Source organism: Pristiophorus japonicus, chromosome 21 (assembly GCF_044704955.1).
Source record: "Pristiophorus japonicus isolate sPriJap1 chromosome 21, sPriJap1.hap1, whole genome shotgun sequence".
Taxonomy (NCBI): Eukaryota; Metazoa; Chordata; class Chondrichthyes; family Pristiophoridae; genus Pristiophorus; species Pristiophorus japonicus.
Genome location: NC_091997.1, coordinates 70,721,789 through 70,737,912, shown reverse-complemented (window position 1 = coordinate 70,737,912; position 16,124 = coordinate 70,721,789). Strand labels below are relative to the sequence as shown.

At 46.9% G+C, this 16,124-nt stretch overlaps 1 protein-coding gene across 2 annotated transcripts in view; it reads left to right on the top strand.

Moving 5' to 3' along the window:
* Positions 1-9,008: 9,008 nt before the first annotated feature.
* Positions 9,009-16,124, top strand: part of LOC139233710 (sorbitol dehydrogenase-like) — a 28,911-nt gene continuing 21,795 nt past the window's right edge. For both annotated transcript variants that reach the window (XM_070864123.1, XM_070864122.1), the window contains exon 1: positions 9,009-9,237. In XM_070864123.1, coding sequence (XP_070720224.1) covers positions 9,181-9,237 — 57 coding nt within the window. In that variant the 5' untranslated portion in view covers positions 9,009-9,180. The remainder of the gene's footprint in view (positions 9,238-16,124) is intronic.

Genomic DNA, 16,124 nt, shown 5'->3' with positions numbered 1-16,124 from the left:
AGTTGCTTGATCAGAATGCCAAAATAAGTAGCATTCCTTAGCAACAAAGCAAAAAAAACTCAGTTGATCAACTGATCAACACACGACCTCACCGTCTTTTTTTTTAGGAAATCCTTATTAGGTGAGAAATTGTGTTAGGGAAATTGATGGGATTGAAGGCCGATAAGTCCTTGGGGCCTGATAGTCTGCATCCCAGAGTACTTAAGAAAGTGGCCCTAGAAATAGAGGATGCATTTCCAACAGTCTGTCGACTCTGGATCAGTTCTTTTGGACTGGAGGGTAGCTAATGTAACACCACTTTTTGAAAAAGGAGGAAGAGAGAAAACGGGTAATTATAGACCGGTTAGCCTGACATCAGTCATGGGGAAAATGTTGGAATCAATTATTAAAGATGAAATAGCAGCGCATTTGGAAAACAGTGACAGGATCGGTCCAAGTCAGCATGGATTTGTGAAAGGGAAATCATGCTTGACAAATCTTCTAGAATTTTTTGAGGATGTAACTAGTATCGTGGACAAGGGAGAACCAGTGGATGTGGTGTATTTGGACTTTCAAAAGGCTTTTGACAAGGTCCCTCACAAGAGATTGGTGTGCAAAATTAAAGCACATAGTATTAAGGGTAATGTACTGACGTGGGTAGAGAACTGGTTGGCAGACAGTGTCATGTATTCAACTGTCATTGTAACCCATGTATAAGCTGACCTAAGTTGTATTCCTTGAGAACACTGACCACAGGGGGCGAACTTGTGGGAGTCACTCCTAACCTGGACTTTCCGGTATAAAAGGGGAAGCTCCACCCACCGTCTGCATCTTGAGGTCTTGGTAATAAAGATAACTGGTCACAGAGTGATCTTTTCTCAAGTATGGGCCTCGTGTGCATTTATACTGCATAGTAAGGACATATTAGACAGGAAGCAGAGAGTCGGGATAAACGGGTCCTTTTCAGAAGGGCAGGCAGTGACTAGTGGGGTGCCGCAGGGCTCAATGCTGGGACCCCAGCTATTTACAATATACATCAATGATTTAGACGAAGGAATTGAGTGTAATATCTCCAATTTTGCAGATGACACTAAGCTGGGTGGCAGTGTGAGCTGTGAGGAGAATGCTAAGAGGCGCAGGGTGATTTGGACAGGTTAGGTGAGTGGGCAAATGCATGGCAGATGCAGTATAATGTGGATAAATGTGAGGTTAGCCACTTTGGTGGTAAAACAGGAAGGCAGAATATTATCTGAATGGCGGCAGATTAGGAAAAGGGGAGGTGCAACGAGACCTGGGTGTCATGGTACATCAGTCATTGAAAGTTGGCATGCAGGTACAGCAGGCGGTGAAGAAGGCAAATGGTATGTTGGCCTTCATAGCTAGGGGATTTGAGTATAGGAGCAGGGAGTTGTACAGGGCCTTGGTGAAGCCTCACCTGGAATATTGTGTTCAGTTATGGTCTCCTAATCTGAGGAAGAATGTTCTTGCAATTGAAGGAATGCAGCGAAGGTTCACCAGACTGATTCCCGGAATGGCAGGACTGACAGATGAGGAGAGACTGGATTGACTGGGCCTGAATTCACTGGAGTTTAGAAGGATGAAAGGGGATCTCATAGAAACATATAAAATGGGACTGGACAGGTTAGATGCAGGAAGAATATTCCCGATGTTGGGAAGTCCAGAACCAGGGGACACAGTCTAAGGATAAGGCCATTTAGGACTGAGATGAGGAGAAACTTCTTCACTCAGAGAGTTGTTAACCTGTGGAATTCCCTACCACAGAGAGTTGTTGATGCCAGTTCATTGGATATAATCAAGAGGGAGTTAGATATGGCACTTACGGCTAAAGGGATCAAGGGGTATGGAGAGAAAGCAGGAAAGGGGTACTGAGGTGAATGATCAGCCATGATCTTATTGAATGGTGGTGAAGGCTCGAAAGGCCGAATGGCCTACTCCTGCACCTATTTTCTATGTTTCTATGTTTACAAAACACTGGAACTGTGCATGTGCATCGACTTCCGGTTCGTTGATTGCAGTTGTGCCCTTGTTTGAAAGTGGATTGTGTTCGGCCTCAGTGTTTCTGATCAGACATTTCTCCTCATCATCATCATAGGCGGTTCATCGAAACGAGGATGACTTGCTTCCACGCCAAAAAAGGATGAGTTCACAGGTGTTTCAATGAAGGACCTGAACTACATCCTCAAGGATGGAAGATGCCTGTGCGTGGATTTTTTTAACGTGGGGTGGCCGTTGCACACCAGCCACCACACGGGCTTGACAGAGCTGGGTCTTGGTCCAGTGGCAAGGATTACCCAAGACGACTGGAGACCTGCTCGACTGCACGGACCTCGTGCGCATACATATTGCAGTGTGGGCTGGCCCGTGCTGCCCCCGGGCCCTTGGGCCCGAACTCACGCCTCTTCTGGGTCCCGATCACGCCCCTCTACAGTCTCTCGCCGCTCCTTCACCCCGACTTCGCCGCTCCTGCTGTACCTGCCCACGCTCCAATCTCCGACCTGGACCTTAATGACCAGATCCTCAAAACTGACCCAAGCTCATGGTCTACAGGGCTGTAGTAATACCCGCCCTCCTGTATGGCTCAGAGACATGGACCATGTACAGCAGACACCTCAAGTCGCTGGAGAGATACCACCAACGATGTCTCCGCAAGATCCTACAAATCCCCTGGGAGGACAGATGCACCAACATCAGCGTCCTCGGCCAGGCCAACATCCCCAGCATCGAAGCACTGACCACACTCGACCAGCTCCGTTGGGCGGGCCACATTGTTCCCGTGTTGTCAGCCCTGACAAGTGATACAGATCTCAATCGGGGCGACAAAAGAGGCCAGAATTTAAGCAGAGCTACACAATGTCCGGCGATTTCATTGTCATTGGGTCCTGGAGACCTGGGAGAAATTTGGGGGGGCAAACTTGCATAATTGACAAAAACTGGTGCAGAAGACATCAGGCTATGCCCCCACAATGACGCAAAAAAAAAACCTAAAAAAAAATCATAACTAACTGTGTTACGCTGGCGCACATTCCTTGGGTAAACTTAAATTTTTTAACTCACGCCAAAAAAACACCACGAATCACTGGGGAAAATTGAGCCCTTTAACTATGACTTGCCCACTGATGCAACTTTAACAAGTTCCAGTTTGAACTACAATACATCAATTGTCTCGGCTGTGCAATAGATGAATTCTCATACCATATCCTTACACTCCCTTTACTGAAACCATACAGTATCCCAGCAGTGCCAGCCTTGACTCAGTGGGTAGCACTTTTACCTTTGAGTCAGAAGGTTGTGGGTTCAAGTCCCACTTCCAGAGACTTGAGCACAAACCTCGAGGCCGACACTCCCAGTGCTGCACTCTCGGAGAAGACGTTAAACCGAAGCTCCGTCTGCCCTCTCGGGTGGACGTAAAAGATCCCGCGGCACTATTTCGAAGAAAAGCAGGGGGAGTTCTGTCCAATGTCCTGGGGCTGATATTTATTCTTCAATCAACATCATGATAAAACAGATCATCTGGTCATTAACACGTTGCTATTTTTGGGAGCTTGCTGTGCGCAAATTAGCTGCCGTGTTTCCCACATCACAACAGTGACTGCACTTCAAAAAATACTTCATTGGCTGTAAAGCGCTTTGGGGCATCCAGTGGTCATGAAAGGCGCTATATAAATGCAAGTCTTTCTTCTATAAAAAAATGATTTTAAAAGATGGCTTATAACCAGAAATATGTAGTTTATGAGGCAAAATGTAACTTGTGAAGCTAAAATTACTTTGGTGCGGGGTGCGGAAAATAAACTGGTGCCCTGGTGTGTGGGAATTACATCCAATCATAGAACAGTACTGCAGAGAAAGGAGGCCATTTGGCCCATCGAGTCAGCGCCAGCTCTTTCGAAGAGCAATCCAGTTAGTCCCACTCCCCCTCTCTTTCCCTGTATCCCTATAAATGTTTTTCTCCTTCAAGTATTTATCCAATTCCTTTTGGGAGGATATTACTGAATCTGTACCCACCGCCCTATCAGGCAGCACATTGTGAATCCGAACCACTCGTTGCATGGGCTGGTGTCACTCGATGACAGAAAGTGCTGACATCGAAATTGTAGCCGAGAAGCGTCCCACCTCATCACCCCTCAGAGTGTTTGGAGGTTGCTGAAATAAGAATAATTTAGGTTGTAGAGGCTGCCTTCAGCTGCCCCCCTCCCTTAAACTCTCTGCCGCTCTACCCTGCTCTCCTCCTTTCGGGCAATCCTTAAAACCGACTTCTTTGACCGAGCTTTTAGGCGGTTGTCCTAATCGCCTAGATCTTTACGGTTAGTGGTGAAGGAACAGCGCTCGCTTTCATCACGCTTGACGTTTTCGCGGGCTTTTGAGCGGCAACTTGAGCAGCAAGTGATCAGGAAGGCCAATGGTATCTTGGCCTTTATTGCAAAAGGGATAGAGTATAAAAGCAGGGAAGTCTTGCTACAGCTATATAAGGTATTGGTGAGGCCACACCTGGAGTACTGTGTGCAGTTTTAGTTTCCATATTTACAAAAGGATATACTTGCTTTGGTGGCAGTTCAGAGAAGGTTCACTCGGTTGATTCCAGAGATGAGAGGGGTTGACTTATGAGGAAAGGTTGAGTAGTTTGGGCCTCTACTCATTGGAATTCAGAAGCATGAGAGGTGATCTTATCGAAACATGTAAGATTATGAGGGGGCTTGACAAGGTGGATGCAGAGAGGATGTTTCCAATAGTGGGGGAGACTAGAACTAGAGGGCATGATCTTAGAATAAGGGGCCACCCATTTAAAGAGATGAGGAGAAATTTCTTCTCAGCAGAGGGTTGTAAATCTGTGGATTCGCTCCCTCAGAGAGCTGTGGAAGCTGGGACATTGAATAAATTTAAGACAGAAATAGACAGTTTCTTAAATGATAAGGGGATAAGGAGTTATGGGGAGCAGGCGGGGAAGTGGAACTGAGTCCATGGTCAGATCAGCCATGGTCTTATTGAATGGGGGAGCAGGCTCGAGGCTACTCCTGTTCCAATTTCTTATGTTCTTATCTTCTTATTAACTTGTCGCCATTGGGCATCTGATCCAGCCTGTCGCCCTCTACAGGCATGTGAGAGTAGAGCAAGCAGCGTGGGGCTCTTCAACCAATCAGATTGAAGAATCCTCACTGAGCCAGACAGAGTCTGAACCAGGAAGTATAAAATTAGAATATTTTGCTTTAGAGAAAATCTTGAAGCTAAAGGGCGAAACAAAAAAAATTGGGAAAGGATAACGTGGAACTAATAGTTTATCAAGTCCTCAGTTCCTTTAGTATGTTTTGGCCTCCTTGTTAATGTAACTGGAGTTCTGACGAAAGGTCACAGGTAGACAGGAAGTATAAATTAGAATATTTAATTCATTGTAAAATCATGTACAGAAAGCAAAATAAGGAGTGGGAAAGAAAGATGAGAGATAAAAAGACAGAAAGAAAATGAAAAAAACTGTTTTTATTTAAATTTTTTAAAAACATCTCCAACCATAATGAAATACTGAAGGAATGAGACTCCACACTTATAAAATTACATTTTCAGGGGCAGAGAGGTTGTTTGGCAGGAATGAAGAACTTATCACGCCGTTAAAAAATCCACTTACACCTGAATGCACCAGCCCTAATTTTTATCTGCCATGTTTTTCAGTAATTAGTGGGTAAGTACCACAACTTCATGGTTAATAGCCGAGTCTATCGGCGAGATACCGGTATAGTGCAGCTTGTGAGGAAGCAGGGCAACGCGGACCGCAACTTCCTGATTTCCCCATTTTACTGTGCTCGTGCGGACTCAGAACGTTGCTGTCCGATTTAATCGTTAATAACGTTGAGCGCTGACAGGTTTCCCAATTATTCTTAACGGTGTATCCAGGCCAGTATCTCCTTGCGTGGCTCAGTGTCAATTTTTTGAAGACCTGTGACGCGCTTTGGGACATTTTACTATGTTGAAGACGCTATATAAATGCAAGTTGCTGTTATATGGTGACTGGGCCCCAGCTGAAAACTCGCAATCAACAAAGTCTCAATGTCATGAGTAGAGTACTACTTAATTGCATTATAATGTATCCTATTCACAGAATGCATGAGAAATTACCTCACCATGTTACCATGTCCGTTTCCATGTAGCTGGATGCTGAGGGGAACTATTGCCAAGGGCGTTACAGTCTTCGTGTTTTGCGTATTCTCTTCGAATAAATTCTCAAATAAACAGATAGTTCCATAAGAACATAAGAAATAGGAGCAGGCGTAGGCCATTTGGCCCCTCGAGCCTGCTCCACCATCAATAAGATCATGGCTGATCTGATCATGGACTCAGCTCCACTTCCTCGCCCGCTCCCCATAACCCTTTACTCCCTTATCGCTCAAAAATCTGTCTATCTCCGCCTTAAGTATATTCAATGACCCAGCTTCCACAGCTCTCTGGGGCAGAGAATTCCATAGATTTACAACCCTCTTAGAGAAGAAATTCCTCCTCATCTCAGTTTTAAATGGGCGGCCCCTTATGCTGACACTATGCCCCCTAGTTTTAGTTTCCCCTATGAGTGCATCCACCATGTCGAGCCCCCTCATTATCTTAAATGTTTCGATAAGATCACCTCTCATTCTTCTGAATCCCAACCTACTCAACCTTTCCTCATAAGTCAACCCCCTCATGTCTGGAATCAACCTAGTGAACCTTCTCTGAACAGCCTCCAATGCATCTTTCACCTTAAATGCAGAGACCAATTTTCCCCAAAGCCGTGTTTTGGCGTAGTTGAAGAGTTACGCCTGTTTTTTTGGGGCTCATCTACGCCAAAATAAAATCATCCAACTTTCCCCGTTTGAATTGTTGATTGTGGCGCCGCATAGCCTATCCTTTAGCTTTGGGCGGGGAGCTTATGATCTGCGCCAAAAAGATAGGGTTGCCAGGGTAACGAGGGACACACTGCAGGCTGAAACTGGAAAGCGAAACATACAACACATTCTGGCCAGCTCAAAGCAACCTGCACAAGCAACTTGCACATTGCAGCAGTTTACCAGCATTAAATTATTAAAGAATTTATGCCAAAAGTCTATCACGCCCTCCCCACCCCCCCGACCAGTGCCGGTTGCCGCTGCTAGCCATGGCCGAAAAGCTTCCCTCCCCTCCCGATGCCGGGTGCTGCTCCTAACCCTGGCTGAACGGCCTCTCCCCTCTCTCCTCTCTCCTCTCCCCTCCTCTCTCCTCTCTCCCCCCTCTCCCTCTCTGCTGCTGCTGTCCGGGCCGTGGAACTGCATCTGCTGCGTTGATTCTCTTACCTGCGCCGATTTTGTTAACTGCCCAGAAGGTTTTTCCAGAGTGGTCACATACGCCGTCTAAAGAACAGGTGTAGTAAATCGGAGCTGGCTAAACTTGCTTAATTGGCCAGAATTGGCGCGGGTGGCAGGTAACGCCCCCAATGAGGTTAAAAAAAATCGTGGCCTAAAAAAAATCCTTTGGGGACACTTGGAGATTTGAATTTATTCCCCAAAAAACGGTGCACGCCATAATTGGGGAAAATTGAGCCCCAAAACTGTACGCAGTACTCCAGGTGTGGCCTCACCAATACCCTGTACAACTGTAGCAGGACTTCTCTGCTTTTATACTCTATCCCCCTTGTAATAAAGGCCAACATTCCATTTGCCTTCCTGATTACTTGTTGTACCTGCAGACTAACTTTTTGCGTTTCATGCACAAGGACCCCCAGGTCCCTCTGTACCGCAGCACTTTGCAATAGTTACTGTTTGCCAACCGGAAAATGGTCCGTTTATCCCGACTCTCTGTTTTCTGTTAGTTAGCCAATCCTCTATCCATGCTAATATATTACCCCCAACCCCGTGAACTTTTATCTTGTGCAGTAACCTTTTATGTGACACCTTATCAAATGCCTTCTGGAAATCCAAATACACCACATCCACTGGTTCCCCCTTATCCACCCTGCTCGTTACATCCTCAAAGAACTCCAGCAAATTTGTCAAACACGATTTCCCTTTCATAAAACTATGCTGACTCTGCTTGATTGACTTATGCTTTTCCAAATGTCTTGCTACTGCTTCCTTAAGAATGGACTCCAGCATTTTCCCAACAACAGATGTTAGGCTAACTGGTCTATAGTTTCCTGCTTTCTGTATGCCTCCTTTTTTAGATAGGAGCATTTGTTACATTTGTGGGTTTCCAATCTGCTGCGATCTCCCCAGAATCCAGGGAATTTTGGTAGATTACAACCGATCCATTCACTATCTCTGCATCCACTTCTTTTAGGACCCTAGGATGCAAGCCATCGGGTCCAGGGGACTTGTCCGCCTTTAGTCCCATTATTTTACTTCTTTAGTGATAGTGATTGTAGTTCCAGCAGCGGATGTGGTGACCTCCTCGTGAAATGTATATCCGATCCATTCCTCTTTGATTAGATTACCATTCGACCCATTAACCATTCAAAACGTACAAAATTCTTGCAGGGTTTAACAGGGTAGATGCAGGGTGGATGTTTCCCCTGGCTGGGGAATCTAGAACCAGTGGTCAGTCTCAGAATAAGGGGTCGGCCATTTTGGACTGAGATGAGGAGGAATGTCTTCACTCAGAAGGTGGTGATTCCTATGTCCTTATTGGAGTGACTCCGAAGGATAATGGAAAACAAAGCACTGGTCTCCATGAGAAATACTTCAAAAAATGGATGTTAGGGCCTTAGGGTGTCCCCAGGTTCAATTGGTAACATGTGCCAGGAACAATTGGGGGAATCGTTTGCCTTGTCCCCAGATTTTGCTCTTTCAAAGACAGCTGGTTGACTTTACAGGCCCCTACTTTTGGCCTCTGATTGGCTGCATGAGAGATGGGTTTCAGCCAACCAAGGCCCTTATTTGTCTGCAACGACGAGGTGGATGTCACAGGCGCAACCATCCCACGACTGAAAGGTAACCCTGTTAGTTTTTGTGACGCAGGTTGGCTTGAAACACCCCGGCGCTGGGCTGGATGAGTTATATAGGCAAAACATTGCAGGGAGAGTGAGTGTACAACCAATTGGGGCGAAAGGAAGGAGGAGGGGAATTAAAAGCAGGACGTGGAACGCTGCCCAATGATTGCTTTGTATCAGTAGGAGAGGAACGCTACAGCTCAACGGCCAATTGCCTTTGACGTTATCCAGAAGCCACCAGATACAAGGATCAAAGTTTGAGCATGTCGCAGTCGGACAACTTAGCTTTCGTGGTCAATGGACCCGGCGATGTAAAACTGGTAAACTGATTGTCTTGAAAGCGGAGATCTTGGATATCACGCACTCGCTTTGTGATATGGTCTATTCTGTACTGAGATGGTGATCTAGCCTATCGTGTATTGACCATTGTGATCTGGTCTCCCGTGCTCACATTGTGATCTGGTCTATTCTGTACTGAGACGGTGATCTAGTCTATCGTGTATTAACCATCGTGATCTAGTATGTCATGCATTGGCCATGATCATTGTGATCTGGTCTATCGAGTATTGACCATTGTGATCTGGTCTCTCCTTTGCTCGCAGTGTGATCTGGTCACAATGTGATCGTGTATCGTACTTAGAATATGATCACATAACATGTGCCTTGGCACGCTTTATGACCTTAAAGTGCTATATAAATGTAATTTGTTGCATATAATGTACTCACAATATGGTCATGAAAATGATGTAGCCATAATGTGGTCTTGTATATAATGTACTCGCAATGTGATTTTGTTATATATATGTTTGAGATTTACTAGAATACTTCCAGGGATCAGGGAATACAGTTACATGAATAGATTGGAGAAGCTGGGCTTGTTCTCCTTAGAACAGAGAAGGCACGGAGGAGATTTGATTAAGGCATTTAAAATCATGAATGGTAAAATAAAGTGTAACAGTTTCCATTGGCTGAGGGGTCAATAATGGGAGGACACCGATTTAAGCTGATTGGCAAACAGAACCAGAGGCAGCATGAGGAAAAACCGTTTTATGCAGCCGGTGGTTAGGATCTGGAATGCGCTGCCTGATAGGGCGGTGGGAGCAGATTCAATCGTAGCCTTCGAAAGGGAACTGGAAAATGCTTGAAGGAGAAAGAATTGCAGGGATAAGGGGAAAGAACGGGAGAGTGGGACTGACTGGGTTGTTCTTCGAAAGAGCCGGTGCTGATTCGATGGGCCGAATGGCGTCTTTCTATGCTGTATTGTTGTATTGTATCATGTACTCCTATTGAGATCTTGTATATCATTTCCTCACCTTGTGAAGTTGTATATCACGTACCCACATCATCTTCCTGCAAATGGGCTTCTGAAAGATGAATTCTATTTTTCAAAGGCTGCAATTTGCTAAAACAGGCGGGCTGAAGATAGTCTGTGCAAATGTCTGACTCGGCCGTTGATAAGATGTGGACAAATGCATGTGTTGTGGGAGGAACAAATCGAATCCGGATATAATGCTTGACTGTTGACAGACTTGTGTCTAGTGGGGAGATCGTTTTGGTAAGAGCAGTTCTTGGGATATTGGTTGACTGGAATAACATTCTATTCCACTTGCTGAGACTTTTATAATGATTTAAATTGAGACTGTTTTTTGGGGGCTTATTTAACCACGCGCTCTTAAAAGAAAACAACAACAACTTTTATTTATATAGCGCCTTTAAAACATCCCACGATGCTTCACAGCACTGTTATATAAGACAAAACAGATAAATTTGACACTGAGCACATAAGAAATTACATCACATGTCCAAAAGCTTGTTTGAAGAGGTAGGCTTTAAGGAGCGTCTTAAAGGAGGAAAGAGAGGTGGAGAGGTTTAGGCAGGGAGTTCCAGAGCTTGAGGGCCCAGGCAGCTGAAGGCACGGCCACCAATGGTTGAGCGATTATAATCAGGGATGCTTAAGAGGGCAGAATTAGAGGAGCGCAGACATCTCGTGGGGGGATGGGGGGGGGGGGGGCAGTTGTGAGGTTGGAGGAGATTACAGAGATAGGGAGGAAAATGACGTTAAGCTGTGCGCAGATTCAAGCGCCCATTGTCCAATGCCAGCCAGCTAGTGCCATTGTGATCCTTTGCCATTTAAATTTGTGTTTGCATGTGAGCCTTTGCAGGGCAGGTGGTGCTGAAGCAAGGACAGGTTGGGGAGGTGGTAGAACCCCACAGCGGCATATGGTTCACCATTGAGGCTAGCAGGCCTTGTCGATGGAGTACCTGCTGTTTTCACTTGTAATATACTTGCTTCATGGGTTCTTTGCTTAAGAATTCATAGCAACGCATTGCTATTAAGAACTAGTTGATTTATTAACAAAGGTTTAACAATCACACTACACATTACCAGTTAATCCACCAGGCTCACAACTGCATACCTCATCGTGGATGACCCAGACCCAACTGGCTGGGGTTTTATTGAGTCTTGTGAACATCACGTGACTGGCTAAGACACTCACAATGCAACAGCTCTACAACTATTTTTGTTGGGTATGAATAAAGAGTCTGACTGGATACTGTGAGCTCAAAGTAAAGTGTGACCATAGTCTTTAAGAGCAGCTCTCCAGAGTGCCTCTCCAGCCTGTGAGGCCTCCTTAAGTACCTGTGCTCCCAAGGGATTGTGGGATCCCTTGGGACTCCAGGGGATGAGCCATCTGGTGGCTGTACAAGGTATATACAAGTTTACATATAAAACAATGTTATATTTAACGATAAAGCTGAGTGCCCCCTTATTAAAGGGACACTAGAACCCACAAATTAACTGGGAACTTTGCCACATTAAATTAAAGTTCTGTTCCTGGGCTGATGATGCACTCTAGTCCCTCCCTCTGGTGCCCACCTCTCACGTACCGGTGGACACCGCGTGCTCCACCTCCAGAGACAACCTGGCGCAAACGTAGCCGCGGAAGAGAGGCAGGCAGTCGGGCTGAACGACCCCCTCGACCGCCCACTGCCTGGACCAGTTAATGGCACCCTTGGCTATGCCCAGGAGCAGTCCTATGAGGAGGCCTTCCAACTTGCCCGCTCCCCTCTGCACAGGGTGCCCAAAGATCAGGAGCATGGGACTGAAGTGCAACCAGAATTTGAGAAGCAGCCCCTTCAAATATTGGAAGAGGGGCTGCAACCTCGCACATTCAACAGATACATGGAACACGGACTCCTCCAAACCATGGAAATTACAGGCGGCCTGGGTGTCCGTGAACCGACTTAGAAACCAATTGCACGGGACTGCTCTGTGCAACACCCTCCAGGCCAAGTCCCCAATAAATAAAGGGAGGACCCCACCTCCTCCGGACGGCAAGATGGTGCGCTATGGTGTAGTCCGGACGGCAGCCGAGGACGGTAAAGTGGAGAGGCAGCAGCTCTACAACTATTTTGTTGTAATCTGTAAAACATAATCATTAAATCAAGTGCCCCCTTGTTTTTTTTTTGAGGGCACCAGAAACAGAAAATATACAAGTGCCCCCTGGATAAAAGGGGGTGGGGGGCACTAAAACTGACAACTTAAACAAAGTCCAAGTTCGGGAGAGTACGAGAGCAGAAGTCCGTGAGTTCGGGAGGCCAGGAGTCCGAGGAGCAGAAGGGTCGGAGGTAGGCGAGGAATTCACTTCTGACGAGGATCGGAGAGTCGGAGGAGCGGGCAGTTTAAAAAGAGCGGGAGCCAGAGAGTCGGAGGAGCAATTTAAAAAGAGCGGGAGCGGAGCAGGTCGGGAGCAGCAAGGCCCGGCAGTCGGAAGAGCGAGCTAGAGCAGGGGCAGGGGCAGAAGATAAACAAAGAAGTAAAATGAAATCGAAGTGTGACATCACAGCCAAGAGAGTAAGTGATTGGCTGGTGGATTGGTGAGTATTTAATCTTTTTCTTTTTCTTTTCTGATCAGTAAGAAACCTTGGCGTTGTTATCAATTAGGTTAATTTAAGCGTTAAGCCACGGCAGGAGAGCCCAGACCCGTGTCATGCTCCTGTGCTATGTGGGAAGTCAGCGTCCCTGAAAACTACATGTGTAGGAAGTGCATCCAGCTGCAGCTCCTGACAGACCGCATTGCAGCACTGGAGCTGTGCATGGATTCACTCTGGAGCATCCGCGATGCTGTGGATGTTGTGAATAGCACGTTTTAGTGAGTTGGTCACACCGCAGGTAAAGGGTACACAGCCAGATAGGGAATGGATGACCATCAGGCAGAGCAGTGGAAGGAAGGTAGTGCAGGGGTCCCCTGCGGTCATCTTCCTCCAAAACAGACACACCACCTTGGGTACTGTTGGGGGAGATGGCCCATCAGGGGAAGGCAACAGCAGCCAAGTCCATGGCACCAGGGGTGGCTCTGCTGTACAAGAGGGCAGGAAAAAGAGTGGGAGAGCTACAGTGATAGGGGATTCTATTGTAAGGGGACTAGCTAGGCCTTTCTGTGGCCACAAACGAGACTCCAGGATGGTATGTTGCCTCCCTGGCGCAAGGGTCAAGGATGTCTCGGAGCGGCTGCAGCACCATCTGGAGGGGGAGGCTGAACAGCCAGCTGTTGTGGTACATCTAGGTACCAACGATATAGGTTAAAAATACGGGATGAGCTCCTACAAGCTGAATTTAGGGAGCTAGGAGTTAAATAAAAAGTAGGACCTCAAAGTAGTAATCTCAGGATTGCTACCAATGCCACGTGCTAGTCAGAGTAGGAATTGCAGGATAGCTCAGATGAATACGTGGCTTGAGGAATGGTGCAAGGGGGAGGGATTCAAATTCCTGGGACATTGGAACTGGTTCTGGGGGAGGTGGGACCAGTACAAACCGGACGGTCTGCACCTGGGCCGGACTGGAACCGATGTCCTAGGTGGAGTGTTTGCTTGTGCTGTTGGGGAGGGTTTAAACTAAAAAGGCAGGGGGATGGGAACCTATGCAGGGAAGCAGAGGGAAGTAAAAAGGTAGGAAGGAGAAAAGCAAGAGTGGAGGGCAGAGAAATCAAGGGCAAAAATCAAAAAGGGCCACATTACAACATCATTCTAAAATGACAAAGAGTGTTAAAAAAACAAGCCTGAAGGCTCTGAGTCTCAATGTGAGGAGCATTCGTAATAAGGTGGATGAATTGACTGCGCAAATAGCTGTTAACGGATAGGATGCAATTGGGATTATGGAGACATGGCTCCAGGGTAACCAAGGCTGGGAACGCAAGATCCAGGGGTATTCAATATTCAGGAAGGACAGACGGGAAGGAAAAGGAGGTGGGATAGCGTTACTGGTTAAAGAGGAGGTTAACGCAACAGTAAGGAAGGACACTAGCTTGGATGATGTGGAATCTATGTGGGTAGAGCTGTGAAACACCAAAGGGCAGAAAACATTAGTGGGAGTTGTGTACAGACCACCAAACACAAAGTAGTAGGGAGGTTGGGGATGGCATCAAACAGGAAATTAGGGACACGCGCAATAAAGGTACAGCAGTTATCATGGGTGACTTTTGTTATGTATGAATAAAGCGAATGACCAGATACTGTGAGCTCAAAGTAAAGTGTGACCGTAGTCTTTTATTATAGATCTCCAGAGTGCCTCTCCAGCCTGCAAGGCCTCCTTAAGTACAGGTGCTCCCAAAGGATTGTGGGATCCTTTGGGACTCCAGGGGATGAGCCCTCTGGTGGTTAAACAAGGTATTTACAGGTTTACATATATAACAACACTCTTCTCCACCCCCCACCCCCAAAGTCAATAGTGTAACTATTTACAAGGTGAGTCGATTTGGGGCCTTTCTTTCCCTGGTTGATCGTCTCGGTGCAAATGCTGGTTTTGGTGAGTCGTTTGTTCGGGCCCTCACAGGGCTGCTGTGCAGCTGGCCTTGCTGGACTGCCTTTTGTGGTGAGTCCTGCTGGGCTGCTGCGGGTGATGGGTTCTGCTTCGTGGTCAACCGCGGTGTCAGTCGCCACTAGTGTGTTTGTTGGGGGGGTCAAAAAAGGTAGGGTCTAATGTGAGTTGCACTGGATAGTCCGTGAATACGAGTTTGGTTTGGTCCAAGTGTTTCCTGTAGATGAGTCCATTTGAAAGTGTGACCCGAAACACCCTACTCCTCTCTTTGGCCACAACAGTGCCTGGAAGCCACTTGGGACCTTGTCCATAGTTCAACACATATACAGGATAATTAATTTCAATTTTGCGTGACATTTGCGCTTACATGATATGTACTTTGTTGAAGCCGCCTGCTCACTACCTGTTCATGTAGATCAGGGTGGACAAACGAGAGCCTTGTCTTGAGTGCCCTCTTTATGAGCAGTTCAGCGGGTGGAATCCCAGTGAGCGAGTGGGGTCTCGTGCGGTAACTAAGCAGGACTCGGGATAGGCGAGTCTGCAGTCAACCTTCAGTTACCCTCTTCAAGCCTTGCTTGATTGTTTGCACTGCTCTCTCTGCCTGAACATTGGATGCTGGTTTGAACGGGGCAGATGTAACATGTTTGATCCCATTGCGGGTCATGAACTCTTTGAACTCGGCACTGGTGAAACACGGTCCGTTGTCACTCACAAGAACATCAGGCAGGCCATGCGTGGCAAACATGGCCCGCAGACTTTCAGTGGTAGCAGCAGATGTGCTTGCCGACATTATCTCACATTCAATCCATTTGGAGTACGCATCTACAACCACTAGGAACATTTTACCCAAGAACGGGCCTGCATAGTCGACATGGACCCTAGGCCATGGTTTGGAGGGCCAAGACCATAAACTTACTGGTGCCTCCCTGGGTGCATTGCTTAACTGTGAACATGTGTTACATTTGTGCACGCAGGACTCTAAGTCCGCATCGATACCGGGCCACCACACGTGGGATCTGGCTATCGCTTTCATCATTACAATGCCTGGGTGGGTACTGTGGAGATCACTAATGAAAGTGTCCCTGCCCTTTTTGGGTACCATTACCCGATTACCCCACAGAGGGCAGTGCCTGTATAGACATTTCATCTTTGCGTCGCTGGTACGGCTTTATCTCTTCCTGAAGCACACAGTTTTTTTTACTAAGGACAGTAAGGGGTCCTGGCTCGTCCAGGTTCTAATCTGTTGGGTGGTAACGGGTGATTGCTCACTCTCGAACACTTCCATTACCATAACTAAACCTGCAGGCTGTGCCATTTCCACCCTTGTGGTGGGCAATGGCAGCCTACTGAGAGCATCGGCACAGTTTTCTGTGCCTGGCCTGTGGCGGA